Source organism: Balearica regulorum, chromosome 2 (genome assembly GCF_011004875.1).
Source record: "Balearica regulorum gibbericeps isolate bBalReg1 chromosome 2, bBalReg1.pri, whole genome shotgun sequence".
Classification (NCBI taxonomy): Eukaryota; Metazoa; Chordata; class Aves; order Gruiformes; family Gruidae; genus Balearica; species Balearica regulorum.
Window position 1 is genome coordinate 132,399,506 of NC_046185.1, and position 17,295 is coordinate 132,416,800.

The window sequence follows — 17,295 nt, forward strand, 5'->3', positions numbered from 1 at the left end:
TTGAAAATTTAAGTTTGTGTACAACTTATTAAATGACATTTAAGGTCACAGAAGATTGTGGTCATGTCATCCACATATGACTAACAGAATAGATCACAGTGAATACCTCTTTCTCCCCACCCTCTGTGATGCTGTTAAAGATTTCTTCAGATAGGTTAAAGTATGAGAATTAGCTTTGGTAATGGTTTGCAGTGCTGAACTATACCTTAAGAATATTTTTTTAGAAGAGTAAATTAGGTTACATCAAATACGCAATGAAGTGATGATGATCCAGGTTAACTCTGAGTGGATGATTACAAGACAGAGATAAGAGATTTCTTGTTCTTTGCTTAGATTTTGTATCACCATTTCCCTGTAAATGGATACATTTTTGCATTTGCAGTTGTCATGACTATATTACAAGGCTTGATTAGGCCTCAGAAATCTTCTCATTCTCCAGTTAGATGAATGTTGAAATTCTACATAAACAGATATCACTTGAATAAATTTTATTCCCTGTGGTTAAAGAAAAAACTAAATATCTTAAAACCAAAAAAAAAAAAAAGGGTGTATTTTCCCTTAAAAATCTAGTGATTTTAAAATTGCGTGATCTGTTGTCTGATTTGAATGTTTCAGGCTGGTGATACTGGCTCAGGAAGGAGTAGAAGTAGCAGCGTAACCTGCACAACATTCAGGATCTGACCCTTTGAGTCACTAAATCATCTAACAAGCTGAAATTTTTTTATCCCAAAAAGAGATAACAAAACTCAACACCACAGTTGACTTGCTTGTGGGGAAACTACTAACCCTGTAGCTGTGGCACAGTATGTGTTATAGCTGCTTTTATAATTTTTTTTTCTATTTCATTTTTTTTCTTCCTTCTCTTCTTCTCCCCCCTCCCCCAGTGGAATTCTTAAAGGAATGTGGAATAGAGTCATGATCATCTGAAGATTCAAGCTAATTGGGGAACAAAAGAAAGTGAAGAGCAGATGTGGTTAGTTAGCTTTGTTGCCATCTGTCACAAATAATCAGAGTAATTTTGACTGTGGCTAATATAGTCAACATGGTAGCATTCACCATAAACATTTATCCTACTAAAAAAATCTACCCTATAACCTTGATTAATATTACTTGGTTTTAGTAACCCACCCTGGATCTCTCAACCTAAATTCTTGTTTCTGTCACCATAAATGATGTTTCATTGAAGTTTTACATAATTGGTATGTATACAATTGGTAGCTGTTTTTAACTGTCACTTTTTACAAAATGGTTCTAGTTTACTTCACCTTGAGGTCAGCTTTCAGCACCATATCTACAGAGAGAGAAAAGCTGAAGCAGATGCTGGAGAATGATGCATCCTCGTCTCCATCTGCACAAATAGTTGGCTTGAAGAATGCCTTAACATCCGTAAGTAACATGCTGAAGTTCAGCAAGCTACATTGTCATCAGATGCTATGTTTAAATTTTATAATAGATAATTTCTGTTTCTTTAATGTCTGTTCTGTGCTAGCATTTGCAGTATTGAAGCATAGTAAGTTGTTATATATGGTGTTTTTCAAAGACTCTTTTCTAAGTGTTAAAGGTATTGTGAAATCACTGAAGTTTGATAGATTGATTTAGGTATATGGTATAATCTGTATCATTTGATGTTAAGTATCAGAGGACTGTTCTGTGATGACGAGTCTACTTTCTCTTGAAACGTGCACTGTTTAATCACTCAGTTCTGGTAGGTTGCAGGTTTCCTTTTCTTTTCCTAAACAGTGCTCAAGTATTCACTGTGTGACTTGGCATAAAATAAAGGTGAGAGTGGCTGAAAGCACGCAGCTGTCCCTTCTAATGCCCTAGAGCTTCACCATTTTTGCACCAAGACACTGCAAAGCAAATATTCAAGTACAGCTTGCTTATATTGACTTCCAACCTTAATTATCTGTTAGTCATCTAAAAGCAGTAATGGAGCTGTTAGGGCAGAGTTCTAAATGACAAAAGATTGTGCTCTTTAAAAAGGTGGGGGTTTTTGGTTGGTGTGCTTTTTGTAATTGGTTGAGACCAGAACTTTCAGGTTGGTCATGTTTGAACATGTCAACCAAGCAGTGATCTGGTTTCAGAGCAATGAGGGCCCATCATTACCGTGGTCTTAAAATTTCAGTGTTTGTTGCAAATTCCTAATCAGAGGCAGAGGTGACTCTCAGACATTGATAAATGTGATATAGATCATCTTATAATTTTTTCAGTATGAAAGCTTCTCCTTGCTTGACAAAAGCTGCAGATGGTTATAGTTTTTTAGGTATATAACATGCCCTTTTGTCTAGACCTTTCAAGGTCGTGATGTCTTAATTTTATTTAGAGAAAGCTGAAACCTGTTGCATAATAACTATAGTCACTCACTTGCGCTTCTTTGTTTTTGGCTTTCAGATGTTCCACTTCTGATATTTGAATAGGTGACACTTATTTTTCCAGTGTTCTTTGCCTACCATTTTATTTAAAAATTCCATTTTAAGATTTCAGAACTCAGTGAACACTCAGCTTAGCATGGTTTTTTTTTTTTTCTGAGCAATGAAATTCTGTTATGCATCTTCATCTTATAAATGTCTTTTAAAAGTCATGCTCTTAGGTCTTATCTAACACTTAATAAGCCTTTTGTGGCCCATCCAGAAGTGATCTGTGAGCCCTGGCAGTTTCAGCAGAGGTTAACACCTGTGAGAGCTATTCTCAGCCTGCAGATCTGTAAAGCCATGATGCCAACAGAAATTTTCTCACCCTGTATGGTAGAGATCCTGTAGGAGAAAGGAATAAGCTTCCTTTGAAGACATATGGAAGCACAGATATGATAAACTTGACATATTTCTAAGACTTCCCTGCAAGAGAGTCTTGCGTTGGTGACTTTGACTTAGTGTTTATTGTTGTTCGTTTCAGTTTGTCTTCTGTACATGAGTAACAAAAAAACAGACTCACAGGTTGAAAGCTATCAAACCTAAGTCTGTTTTGCTCTCATCAGCCTGGTAGGGGAAGAATAGTGAACAGATTTAAAGTGGATAAAGCACCACAAAATTAGCATCTCTGCCTCTGCTTTTCCCTCATTAAGATAGTATCCCTGACTTACACACAGTCTAAGAAAAGTAAATACAGAATGGGGTAAAATACAATATTTTTATTTTTGGAGGAGGAAGAGGACAATAGAAGGAAGAAAACACTTTTTATCAAATAATGAAAATTAGAAGATGCTATTACAGGAAAGCTGTGTAAATTCTTTGTTGCACTTTTTTGATGTTGTAGGTATAACACAATGCTGTCCATCTGAACACTTTACACAGAAGTGATATGTGCCTGTATGACAAATTCAGACCACACATTATGTAAAGCCAGATAATACTTTCTCCCCTCTTTCATCACTTTGAGCTCACTGTCTTTCCTGCCCTCAAGAATATTTCCAACAAAAATTACTGTCAAAATCAGAAACACTTGTGGGACAAAGCAGATGCATAAACAGCAGGGTTCTCCACATCCTAGTATTGATTCGGATCACTGAAGTGGGCAGTAAGTCTTCAGTATTGTTCCAACATTAGTAACCCAATCTTCCCCCCCCCCGAGATATTTTCATTGCAGGCAGGGTTGCATTCTTTTCCTACAAGTCCATTCTAACTGACGTGTGTCCATCAGATCCACCCAGCATGAGTAAATAACATGTAACAAACATGAGTTTGCAGAAGAGACTTTTTTATTCTGATCATTGCCATTATAAGCTGATACGACACAAATTGTACCTGTGCCTGTCTGAATTTAAGTCTTATTTCTCTGTCAGTGGAAGGCAAAGGGAACTGTCAGTATACCAGGCTGATAGAAAAATCAAATGATTTTGGATGTGGCAAGAGTAAGAGTTAATGTTGAGAGAGGCTAGGTTGGAGATAGGAATGAAGGAAGGGAGCTTGAAAAGAAAAAAGGTGCACAACATTCATTTATAAACCTATTCAATCAGCTTGCAAAACCTGGTAAATTGAAATATCCCTGCCATTTTTGGCTTTTTTTTCTCCCCTCCATTTATGTGTCTTTTCTCTCATACTGGACAAAAATAATATTAATTTGAGAGATAAGGAACAAGGTGTGAAGCATTTATAATAAATGATTTGCTAAAGCAGTAAAAAAATCATGTGGTGGTTGTGTTTTATACTACACTTTATAAATATTCTTCACCCCTTTTTACACAATAAACCCACATTGAAGTTAGTTGAGAGAACTTTATATCCCCGATATTTTTGTTAAATATTCCAGGCAATAGCACAAAACACAGATCTTAAAGACCGGTTACGCAGAATACATGCCGAATCTATGATCCTTGATTCAGCATCTAATGCAAAATCAAGTCCAGATTTGGTGAAGGTGGGTATGGATTTCCTCTTTCAGTGATGTCTGTTCCTCAGGCCCCTACATCTAGACAGTGCTGCATTAGCTGCATTGTGTCCTGTTCTTCATGTCTTCCCTATGGTGCATTTTGTTATTAAAATGAGTCCGCTTCCATGTTTGAGTCATTTCTGATAATGCATTGTGTAACATTTGATTTCAAAGGCTTTCCTTGCGAGCAGTTTTCCATTGCTTTTTGCTACAGTCTCCTGGTGTTCTCCCTTGCCTCCTGCTCGCTTCCTGTTCAGCATGAACAGAGCTGCTGCCTTGTTACCGTCGTGCTACTGTTTCTCCCCACCTCATTCACTTTCAAGTTCTGTAGTTCTTTCTGTTGCCTGTCTACATATTGTTAGCCCAGACTGCTGGCTACCAGTGTGGCTTGTGTGTGGTTTAGAACAACTATCAGACATTTCCATGAAAGATCAAAGAAATGAGATGTACAAAAGCCCTTTCGGCCATTTAGTTTTCTTTGTGTGAAGCCAGGGTGTCTTCTATGTATCCAGTTAGCCAGTTTGAGATTTACTGATGTTCAGACAGTTTTTTGACTTGTTGCAGAATGCATGTGAATATGCTGTATTTATAGGTCATAGGATCTAGGTGGTAATGGTGCTAGTGAGGGAAGCAAGAACTGTGTTATTTCTGATGGATTTTCCTAAATGTTAACTCATATGGAAACTTCTGCTGTGCTTGTAGTATAAATCTTTCATTAAAACTTGAGTGGATATAACATTGGGGGATTTATATAACTTATTATTTCCTTTTATTTTTAAAGACAGTTAAGTCATTCCATCTGTTCACTTCTGGTTTAGTCCTGTTCTAGTAGGGCTGTGTTTTGGTCTTATTTAGCTGGGGTTTTGTTGGTGTGGTTTTTTGGTTTTTTGGGGTTTGTTTTTGGTTTTGGGGGTTTTGGTTTTTTTTTTTTTTTCTTTAAGGTTGTTGATCATTCTGATGCCTTTTACGTTCAATCCCCTGACAATTTGAACAGCATTTAAACTGCTATCCAGACAAGCATTAATGCATTGGTTTTTAGTTTCAGGAGTTCTTTATTTTCTTATTTAGTGGAGGTCCCTGCAATGACAACAGATTATTTCTGAGACTTGTTCTATTCACTGTATATATACACACAACAAAAATAGCTTTCAAAAGGTCCTTTAGAGATTTCATTCACAAATTTCCTCTGGCATACTTTGGGATGGAACTTAAGGATGAAATCACTTATACTGGAGAAGTTTCATGTTAGGTTTGTCTGAGGACTATGATACAGTAGTGCTGCTGTGAGGAAGGCAGGGCCACTGCACAAAACTTGGCTTTAAATGATACATCAGGTGCTATGATAGTCATGAGAAAATTGAAGCAGTATGAAGTAGTATCTCAAGCCTTTGCATAAGGTAAAAGTTTAGTTTGCCTACTGGGCAGTTTATGTTGTAGTTTATAATGCCAGAGTGGGAACATGAAAGAAGACAACATGAAACTCTCATGTGATAGATATGAAAACTTGCTGTTCTTTTAATGAGCCTTTCCTGCACACTTTCCTTCTCAGATTCAAAACAGTAATGGAAATAATGCCAGTAGCAATGCTCATCTGTATGAGTTTTGGGTTTGTTTTTTTTTTTTACTTATAGGCTAGTCTAACTGCCTTCCCACAGAAGAGGCAATGTTGAGGTTTCCTCTTTTCTTGCTGCTTTATCAGAAGTATATATCTTTTTTTTTTAAAAAAAATGTGTATGATGACAGTTTGGTTTGTTACCATGTCACCATTATCAGCACGTACTCAATAACACTCCATACTATAGTAAAATCTACCAGCAGAAAAGCTTTGAAAGAAGATTTGTCAGTTTGATTATAGACTTGTCAGATTGTTCATTACATTGTTCTGAAAGTAAAACACTACAATTCCTGCAAAATTATGATAGGGCAGCCATGGTTACAAGTTAGTAAAGCATCTCATGCAGAAAACCTTGAGAGCAGCTAATATACTCCTTTGGGCCAGCTAGCCCCAAAGCTTTCCTTAGCGTTGGTGGGGTTATCAAGCAAAACAGTAGTGTACAATCTTCTCCAGTTCTTTTACTGCATCCACAGAATGAACCAAGTCTCACTGGCCACCCTACCTTTGCTAAGCCACCTTCTGGAACTCTGCTGATGCCAGTGATCTGTAGAGCTTCCATGGGAGGAGTTACCGAGATCTCTGTGGCAGTCAAACATGCCTGCAGAAGCAAAAGCAACGTACTTACAAAAGCAACTTTGATAATATGCTGGGTTTGGTTAACACGGAGCTATTTCAGGTGTGGATCTGAAGGAAAGCTTTCCGAAGCACAGCATGGAAAATCATCTAGTGAAGAAAGAGCTAGGAAAGTATTGCTGTTAAATAGAAAGCAACTTTGCTACTCTGAATTTGGTATGCTGCTGCACCACAGGCTTCATGTTAAGCAAGGCCTGAGAGGAAAAGACTAATTCATTTGCTATGATCAGAAGGGAATGTGAATCTAGGATATAATATAAAGAGATGGGAGCTTTGTTCTTTTGGGGGCTTTTTGATGATACACTTGTGTATATCTGGCTAAGTCACTCAAATATCAAAGCATTTTTACTTTTTTTTTTTTTTTTTAAGGAAAAAGTATATACCACGCCATAACTGATTTACTGAATATGCATTGCTTTTTTTCCCTTCATTTTTTTTTCTTCTTCTCTTTGGTCTGTTTTACTTTGGTTTTAAATCCCTCTTTGAAACATATGCTACCTCACTAAATTGGAGAGGAGCATGTGCAATCTTCTCCCAGTGTTTTTAAGTTATGTGACTGTGGAATTGCATGCATGAATACTATTTGTGTTGGTAGTTCTCTCAAAACTTTTTATTTCTTTTAAACAGGAAAATGCAAGAGAAGAAAGCAGAGGTCTGGTTCACCAGGTCTCCAATGAAAGCAGACTGTCTATAGCTGACTCTCTCACAGAATTTTTTGATGCACAGGAAGTCCTACTGTCTGCTAGCTCTTCAGAAAATGAGGTCTGAGCATAAAGATTGACATCATTCTGATGTAGTTTCTTATCTGCTACTTGACATGCAGACTTTGAGTGCTAACTGCACATCAGATGACTGCCAGTAAATTAAAATTTTCAAAACATTTAGAAATTAATGTGCTGCATGTATTTATTGTCATTGTATCTTCACAGTAAAATGTAACAATTATTATGGAGAAGCGTCATGTGCACATTAAGGCAAATGGCAATTAGGTAGCTAGTATACAGATACTCCGTATATTGTACTGCCTGCCTTAAGTCATTATACAGGTGCTTAAGAAATTGTATCATAGACATATATATTCATACCTATCCTTGTGGTACCTGTATGTACCTTGGGGTTGATGTCATGCATATTGAAACTTAATAGCTCATTTTGTCACCTCTCTCTGACTCCATAAAACCTTGGCTTTTGCTATGAGGAAAGCTGCCTTACCTGTGGGGCGAAGAAGATGAAGCATGTCTCAACTAAAAGAATAGCTGACTTTTCAATGATGATGATCTCTTCCAAACTTAATTGTGTCTTCATAGGACGACTTAGTACTTTCCTGTAATACTGAAACACAGCTTAAACAGTTCAAATCTATTAAAATAATAATCGCATCTGAAAGTAACAATTTTCACGTGCATACGGGGTTACTTTAATGAGTGATGTATCTTGCTTATTTCCCCACCCCGCACTCAGGTATCAGATGATGACTCATACGTAAGTGATATCAGTGATAATGTCTCGGAAGATAACCTAAGCAATGACATGGAGAATGAAAGACAAACTTTAGGTAAGTTCAGTGTTTTATTATACCATGTTTTGAGAATTTTGTTTGTTTATTTTTGGGATATTTTTTTTCTTCTCTTACTGGAAATAATTTGATATTACAGGTTTTGAGATGTCATTAGCCTGTGTGTTTTCTCTTACAGCCTCAGATTAGTTTTGAACAACACATTCTGGCTAATCTAATTAATAGGGCCTGGGAAATGTTGATTAAGCGGATGGTGGCTCTGTATCAGCAGAGAAACACCTATTTTCTTGGCTGCTTTGGTGCAACTCCCATTCCTTTTAAATTCCTGTCATGGCCACAGACTTTTTCAAAGTAGCAAGGCCTAGCTGCTTGCTTTTTTTTCTGAAAGTAATTTTCTTCTTGTGACTCTGTTTTTTCAGTCTGTGATTTAACAACCCCATTCACAGTTCTGTTGTTTTTAGCAGAACTCAGTGTTTAAAGGAACATTAGAATAATTACACACTGGCAGGCCTGGTGTATGACCATAAGGATTTCTTTTTTGCATGTTTTAATCATGATAGTCTTTTTAGTACATATGCTTATTTAACTGTCTTGCTAATTAGAGACAGAATCAAAGAAAGAGGGAGAAGAATTTGTCATAACAGACTAATTGGCTTTGTGCCTTCAACTCCTTTCAGCTAATCACAACGTTCTTCCCACTCTATCAATATATTTTTATCTTCAAAATTGCTGAACGATGGTTTCTTACTAGCAGCTGTTTCCTGATCATTTCCAAGGACCAGTGGATCCCTATGAACTTGGGTAGTTTGAAATGCCTAGAGATCTGTTGTATGCTATAACTGTTTAAAAATTAAGATTTTTAATTTTTTTATTTTTTTAAAGGAAAGAATGCAAATTGATTTATCTCAGGATCTAGACCTTAGAAAACTGTACTAGTGTGGCTGTTCATCTTCTTGTAACAAAGGCTATTACTGAAGCTCTTTAGTATTAGCAGCACCTCCACATGCTTCTGGTACCTGCTATTTCTGGGCTTTGGGCAGCCTGCCACTCCCATTAATAGCAAACAGGATGTCTTTTTCCTACAGGGCTTTAGCTGAACCATAAATTGTGGGATTATGATAAAATCCTCTGGCCACTGTAATGTAGAAGGTCAGACCAGATGATAATGGTTCACTCTGGCCTTAAAAGTCATTGAGTCTAGCTGGAGGTCAGATGTCTTAATCTCCTTCAGCATTGTTGCTGGCCATTTGTCATAGTTCTTGCAAACCAGAACTGCATGGGCTTTTCTTTTCAGGGAGGGCAAACTTCACGATATAGAAAATTTGGTATCTGAATATCTTAGTTGTTTCTGTACTTTGTTTTGCCAACAGTTTACCCCAATTAATGGGCTGGTCCAGATATGTAGTTCAGTCAATTAGTATTCTGCTTTTAATCAGAAGCTGTCAAAGGACATAGCCAAATCCTATTTCAGAGAGCTCTTTTGAACAAAGATAAATCTTTAGCATTTGCATTTTTCCTCTCCAGAGATCCCATTGGCCCTGAGGCATCTAAGGAGGCATCCTCCTTTTTGGCCTCTTCTGATATTAAATAAATTCTTCCAAGAGGGAAGTATAAGGGCCAACCTCTTAATTCTTAACAGCATAATTGTTCCACGTAGATTTTTCTTGATTCATAGTGCCCATGCCATTTTTATGCAAAAAGAAAGAGATAGCCAGTAGACTGCAAATAGTTCACCTGTCCTTGTTACAGTAACTCAGCCATATGAGATATTAGGACCTTAAGTTTGTAAATGGCAGAAAAGATAGAAACTTCTTCCTCAAAACTTTGAGGCTGCTGATTACACTTGAAAACCTTCATCTGAGGCATGGACTAGCACACATGGCCCTGATGAAGAAGTTAGTCATTGCGGTTATCTGTACTTTGTCACTGTTAGAAGCACTGCTGATATCATCCTTACGTCAGTGGACCAGTAGAGGAAATACTGGTTGAAGTCGTGCATTTAAGGGCAGGGATTCTTTGGGCGTGTGCAGCACAGAAAAGATGTGCTGCTCAGTGCTGTTTTAATTCCTCTAAGACAAAGCTTTGTGAGGAAAGCCAGATGAGGACAGGGGTTGACAGACTGGGGCTATACCTGAACTGATTGTAGGGCAAGAGCTTCCTAAGGTGCTTTTAAGGATGTGTAAAGATAAAATATGTTCTTATAGTGGCAACTGTATTCCTCTCTGAAATGAGACTGACGTACAGCTAAGCAATGTAATAATTTCAGACTAGTGCCTGTTGCAGAAGCTTGTAGCTCTATTTTGATCATGCCACAAATCATTTTATGGCACATTTAGAAGTATTTATCCTGTCCCAATTGCTGTGTCATAGCAACACAGACCTCAGATATTCATGTCAAGGACTCTTGACATGAGTTCTGGGGTTGGTTTTGTTGGGTTTTTTAGTTTGGGTTTTTTTTTTTTAATCTTCAGCAAACCCATAGCTCCACAGTTGCATCAGCTTTTCCACCTTTAAAACGGACCATTTCTCCACCAATGTGTGGGAGTATCTAATAGCTAACATCACTAAAATTTTTTAAATGCTAAGCATTGTGGGGAGCACTAAGGAAAAATCTGCATGTAAATCTGTAGTGCAGTAAATTTCCCTGGTAGGAGTATCCAAAAAAAGTAGGAAAAGATAGGTAGGAGTTGTTGTTATGCTTGGATCTGTAAGTTACGCCTTGCCTTCTAAGAAGTGTCAACTTAATTGAAGCTCTGTCAAGGAGGGAGGTTTTAATGTCACTTAGATAGGAATCCATCTCCATTACAAATAAAATAGTTATAATATTTACTCTTTCAAATTCAATGGAAAGCCTGAGCCTTTCTTATAGGCTTTAAGGGGAAGGAAGGTAATTTTTTTATGCATCTTTTGTACCTGGCATTTACCTCAGTCAACATACAGAAATTAAAATCTTGTTCTTAGTTTTATCATTTTTATAACAGGCTGTCTTCAAACCACAAGTGAAATACTTTGATGAATTGTGAGGGTGGAGGGAAGTTTTGACAGAAGAAAGATGGTTGCATTTCAGTGTATGTTTGCAAAGGGGATGGAACTGAATGAACAGTGAATTGACTTGTTCTGCCACTTCCTTTTCAGACTGTATTTCTGAAAGTGGAATTGGATGCAATTCTAAACGGAGAACATGTTTACCAGCTCCATGTCCTAATACAAGTAACATCAGCCTATGGAATATCCTGAGAAATAACATAGGAAAGGATCTCTCCAAAGTGGCCATGCCTGTTGAATTAAATGAGCCACTTAACACCCTTCAGCGTCTCTGCGAGGAGCTGGAGTACAGTCAACTACTAGATAAAGCAGCACATACTCCTAACCCATTTGAACGAATGGTAAATATGTTATTCCAAATACTTAGTAACATTTGATATAATTAGAATATATATATAAAACCAATCTGCTGAAGAAATGAAGATGTTCTGTTCTGTTTTTCTGCCAGCTGAGAGAGGCAGACTTTCCGAACGTGTCTGTACATACTTACATTCCTGCTATTTTTGACTCTTCACCATAATTTCTGTTGCTTTGTCAGCAAGTCTCTGCTCAAGTACCTTGCTGTCCTGCAAGTTTAAACAATGTAGTGGTTTAGTTCTGGTTTGCAGGTCTTAATCAGCAAGATTAAAAATTTACAGCCAAAAGGGACAGGGTGGGGTGGGTGGGTGTGTGTGTTGTGTGTGAGGGGTGTTGAACTACTTCCCTCTTGAGTATAAAAGCTACAATATATCTTTTTGTAAGGGTGACTAATCTAGTAACACATTTGTGCATAGAGGATGCTGGATCTTCCAGCCCTACGCTACTGTGATAGCTTTATATTAACTAAATAAACTCCGTTAGTTTTATTAACTGGCTTTGTGAAGGTTTGGTGTTGATCCAAAATGTTGAGGATCTCAAAACCAGGCAACATGAATGTATATTTGGTACAATAATGGTGTCGTCATCTGCCAGTGCAGAACCCTGAATTCAGCATTTGGCAGAAGAACAAGGGAAAAATGCATTTTTGTTGTTCTGCTTCCAGGTACATGAGAGCTACTTAACATGTAAGCCTGTAAATAAACAACTAAAAGCTCTCTAAATTCTCTTAAATGGAAGCTATGGATTTTCCCTTAAACTGAATTATGCCTTTGCAACTCAATATATCTTACCTTAAAATGAGGTTATTAATGAATGTAAGCAGTCATATTATAACTGCTGTTTGAAAAGCCTCTTGCTCCATTCTGACAGTGCAAGGGTTACAATTTAGTGTCTGTTCTCACCTTCTGACAAAGTGTGTGGCTATTAACTGGGCTTTTTGGTGCATAGCTTGTTTTGTTCTCTTGAGAACGTAAGTTAAAAGGAAAAGGAAATGAGCAGTAGTTGTTCATATGGGACTGAAAAGAAGCCTTTTCCCTCCTTCCCACACCCAAGCATCTGGAAGTTACCTCAGAATGGAGTATACTTTGCCTTTGAGAATTTCCTGAGGCAAAATTAATGCTAGCTGTTGCATAGTAATTGCAATATTTCATAAAAGAGCCATTCTGAAGTGGATTCAGTTCCTGAAATTGTGAAAGCAGAGCATCTACACTTTCATAAGATGAGGAAAAGGGAATGAAAAGGGAGAAAAAATGGTACAAGAGAAACCTGAATCAAAGAACACCTCAAGTTTAGGAGGAATTATGCTTGAGTTGGCTGCAAAAATTTGGGTTGGTTACCTGTGTCTCAATTATAAGCAAGAACAGTTTTATGATTAGGTAATAGCACACAGTAGATAACAGGCAATTCAATTCAAACTGCATTAGAAATAGCAAACCCGGTGAAAACTCATCCAATACTTCCTGTGCCATGTTTAGGAAAAGGATAGTTGGTAGATCCATAGAATCACAGACCATAACTGTACAAGCCAGTTATAATACAAAATCTAACAGTAATTTTTAAGGTTCCTGCTTTGAACTGTGTTGCAGAATGCTAAGCTGTTTCAAACAATTTTCAGAAATACTGTTTTCAGCTGATGAACTTTGCAGTGTTTGACCCTAATAACTCCATCCCATGACCATTGAATGACTCTCTGAAAACTGAATAATTCTGTAATGCATGAGCTAGTGCTTAACTTGCAGGAGGCATGCATGCTTGTAGTCTGCAAATGATGGGGAAAATACAGAATCTGATGTCAGGATAAGACCTTATTTTTTTTCCCCCTTCTGTTAAATCAGAATGTATAGCAAAAATTGTGCATGGCTGTGGTAAATTCATGAATCAAAATTCCACATATGTTGTTCCCAGGTGTATATAGCTGCATTTGCAGTCTCTGCGTATGCATCCAGTTACTACCGAGCTGGAAGTAAGCCATTTAATCCTGTGCTTGGAGAAACCTATGAATGTATTCGTGAAGATAAGGGTTTCCAGTTCTTTGCGGAACAGGTACTGTATGCTGCAGCCCTTAGATTTGCTACTTGATACACTGTTTAATTCTAAATGTATGGCTGGAATCCTCTGGAATTAGGCAAAATACGAAATTACTGTGCATAACCTGAGCCCAGCAAAACTCAGGAGACGCTGCAGAATTATAAATGAGGGAAATTGGGTTTTGAGGAAAGTCTACTAACTCTGGGATGGAACATGACAACCAACAGCTGACACATGAGAAGCAAAGGCTGGCAGGCTGCCTACTCCAGTAACTAGATAACTTGATTAAGTAGAGTGCAATTCCCCATGCTGAAATCTGATCACAGCTGCAACAAGCATTCATGTTCTTGTCATTTTCTTTTGTGTGCTATCATTAAAAATACTGTATCTTCAGCTGTTTAATGTCTTATTTTGTAACAAATATTTCCCTTGTGTAAGTCAGTCAATCGCTAGTATTTTTTGTGGCACCATGAATATTTCTGCTTCCTGCCCAAATACTTTGTGAGGTAAGCCTTTCAAATCTGGTACCACAGCTTAGTAGGTGAAAGATGTATACAACACATCAAGGTCTGAGGGTTTATGAAAATAATTTCCAAATAGGAGAATAATTATTAAGTATGGGTGAAAAATATTAAATTTAAACCAGGCAAGTTACCAGAATTGCTAAGCTTGAGACATATGTTACAAAGAGTTAAAACTTAAATATTCTGGTACTTAGCACAGTAAGAATGATTGAAAGCTGTCTCATTCTGTCTAAACATAACAAAAAAATTTATAAAAAGTGCAGTTGGCAAGGGTGTACAACCTAGAAATTTGATGAGAGAAAGCCTTCTAAGAGGCTTCCTTTAGGAAAAGAAAAGTGGTTTTGACCACCTCTGAAGATACAACATTTTGTACTTTTAAGTTTTAAAACTGACAAACAGGAGTCCTATGTTATCTTTCCTTAGTCTTGGGAAATGTCACGGGCAAGAGTCAAAATAAGGTGGGGGGAGCAAAACAGTCAAAGCAAGAATCAAATTTAAAGTTCAAGTAACGTATCCGGTTCTTCATTGTGTTACTTCAGTTCTAAGATGATGTGTATAGAGCACTGCAGTAGTAAATAAAGGTTGGTACTGAGCTTAATGTTAGACTGAATTAAAGGAAGAGATTTTTCCCCTGAATATTGGATAAATCAGTAAAAAGGCTACTTTTTCTAAAAAGGAATTTTAATACATGAGGGGGTGTGGGGTGTTATGCACTTATTAGAACAATAGTTGAGTTTATAGGGTGTAAAGTTACTGTAATAGTGTGGGGTGGAGGAGAATTAGGAAGGGAGGATGGTATAGGAGGAAAGAAGTTTCATGCAGTTTGCAAGCTTTAAATATTTCTCTTTGCATCATGAGCTGTTGCTTATTGCTTGTTTGCGCAAGCATTTTGATGCTTACTCTAGATAACTTGTTAGTGCAGATAGTATATAATCCATGAAATAGATAAGCAAAATGTACAAAATAACAGATATTCTGTTCTATTATGGGAGTAAGGTTAGAATAACTCCACTTAGCTCCATGACCTTACTCTGGAATTATAACAGTTTAAGTGAGAGCTAAGTTTAACCTATGAATTACAGTGACATCTGGGGTTAATCTGGGTGCAGTGTGTGAGAGAGTATGTTGCTCTTGGTGGATTAGGGCATAGCTAAGAGTAATTAGTACTTTTCTCTTTTTTTAACCAAGTAGAGGATGTTCAGTAAATAACTGGATGCCTGCAGAAAAAATGCATGATAATAGATTTGCAAAATGAGTAACAAAGAAGAAAGCAAAACTGCCTATGAGGCATGTAGGTAGTTAAGAAATTAAATTCATAGTGGGAAATACCAATTTGACTTGAAAATAAAGTTGTCTGTGAAAAGAACAGTAGGCATCACGCATCAAAGAGTTGGTCCTGGTCAATTGTTAATCATGTTCACCCAGAAGGGAGAATTTACAGCCAGCCATGGAGGAGTGGCTGCTTTCACTTTGTGAAGTTGCTTTACTATTTTGGTGGTTGCCCTAATTCATGTATGTGCTATTACCCGCAGCTGATAAACTGCAGCGTGCATGGTTAGAGTTTCGCACTAGAAACACCTGAGGTGTCACTACCACAGTAGTAGTGGTTGCTAGATGGAATTTCATGGCTTGATTTCTCCACCTGTGGCCCCCTCAGAGAGGGTGATCGCTGTCTCCTCCCTCAGAGTCAGGGTCTTGAGGGTATTTACTGTACAGAAGAATTTGGCCTCTTTTTTTTTATTTTTGTCTTGTGCTTGAAGGACAGCTTCCATTAATGTATTAAGGGAACCCTAAGGGTAAATCTAATTATCACATTAGAGACAATGTACAAAACATATAGTTAGATTTTCACTCGATGAACACAATTCACAGACCTTTTAAAAGAAGTGCTTCCCATTTCTTTCAAGGCTTCTTAGGTCTCAGTACCTTATAAATCTCACTGACTCCCCCTTCAGGACACAACTGCAAAAGGAAAGTAAATGTTGAATTTGTAAGTGCCATATATGAATGGAAAACGAAGGGAGGGGGAACAAAAAACAACCAAAATGACTGTTCAAGTGTTAATATAGCCATCTTTTTTTTTTTCTCTTTTCATGTTGTGCTATTAGGTCAGTCACCATCCACCTATTTCTGCATGTCACGCTGAGTCTGTGAATTTTGCTTTTTGGCAAGGTAACTCTTCAGTCTATCATTTATTTTTACAATGTTCATAGTATTTTCATTGGATGTCTAACATGAAATATCCAGAAATTGGGAAAAGGTGAAATTTCCTGCTTAAATTGTATTAGAATGACTTGAAGAAGTGCTAGCCTATACTTCTTGCATGCTTCTTATTTGGATGTTCTGCCATAATAACAATGTTCAAGGTTGTTTGGTTTTGTTTTTTTTTTTTTTTAATAACATTAATTGATTATTCTTTTCATGTACAAATATCTGCAGTTCTTTAAAATCAGGTTTGGTGGGTTGTTTTGCTTGGTGGGTTTTTTTGGGGGGTGGAGGGGAGTTCTTTAGTAAAGAAGAGTTATACCTCAAGCTATTTATAAAACAAACAAGCTAGAACATAGCTTGAAAAACTACAAGTTACATCCTGAGCCTTGACAGAACTTATAAACCTGTTATGGAAAAAAACCTCCCAAAATGAACGTGACAGCAAGCATAAATACGTTTACTGGGTCTTTCTTTGCTGGCATTATTACTGTATGTAAGATTTTGTGCTATTTGATTACTAACATTGTGTTCCAATAAAACTGTTTTGGAGTTTTGTTTGCTGTGTAATGCAGTTGTCAGCTGGTCACAGTATCTGTGTGGTTAGATGTTTCTGGAGCGTACCCAGAACATAACTGCACCTCTTAACTCAGTTGAAGTCCTTCACCTGGAGGTTTTTGAATTCACAGTCTAGCCATATTATAACCTTTAATTCTGTTATGATTGACTCTACTGACTTGATTATAGTTATTACGGATGGAGCCATACTGAACAGAAATTGGAACTCTGTCATTCGTCTGGATTTCATTATTCAATATAATTCTTTGCTTTGTAAACAAATACAGGGACAAGAGTCCTTCTGTTCTTAGCAAAAAGCAGAGGTGACCAAAAATTTACTCAGTAACTGAATACTGTATAAATAAGACTAGGTAGCAGCCTGTCTTGATGAAAACTCATGAGGCTGATTCGTTTAACAGAATTTGACAATGGTTGTCACTCAAATATTT

At 37.2% G+C, this 17,295-nt stretch overlaps 1 protein-coding gene across 12 annotated transcripts in view; it reads left to right on the plus strand.

Moving 5' to 3' along the window:
- Positions 1-17,295, plus strand: part of OSBPL3 (oxysterol binding protein like 3) — a 91,850-nt gene that overhangs the window by 59,384 nt on the left and 15,171 nt on the right. For all 12 annotated transcript variants that reach the window (XR_012834106.1, XM_075745984.1, XM_075745983.1 and 9 more), the window contains 6 exons: positions 1,256-1,386; positions 7,241-7,375; positions 8,075-8,168; positions 11,265-11,515; positions 13,437-13,574; positions 16,192-16,255. Coding sequence is in view for 11 of the 12 variants with exons in the window: in XM_075745984.1 (XP_075602099.1) it covers positions 1,256-1,386; positions 7,241-7,375; positions 8,075-8,168; positions 11,265-11,515; positions 13,437-13,574; positions 16,192-16,255 (813 nt within the window). In the remaining variant the exon portion in view is untranslated. The remainder of the gene's footprint in view (positions 1-1,255; positions 1,387-7,240; positions 7,376-8,074; positions 8,169-11,264; positions 11,516-13,436; positions 13,575-16,191; positions 16,256-17,295) is intronic.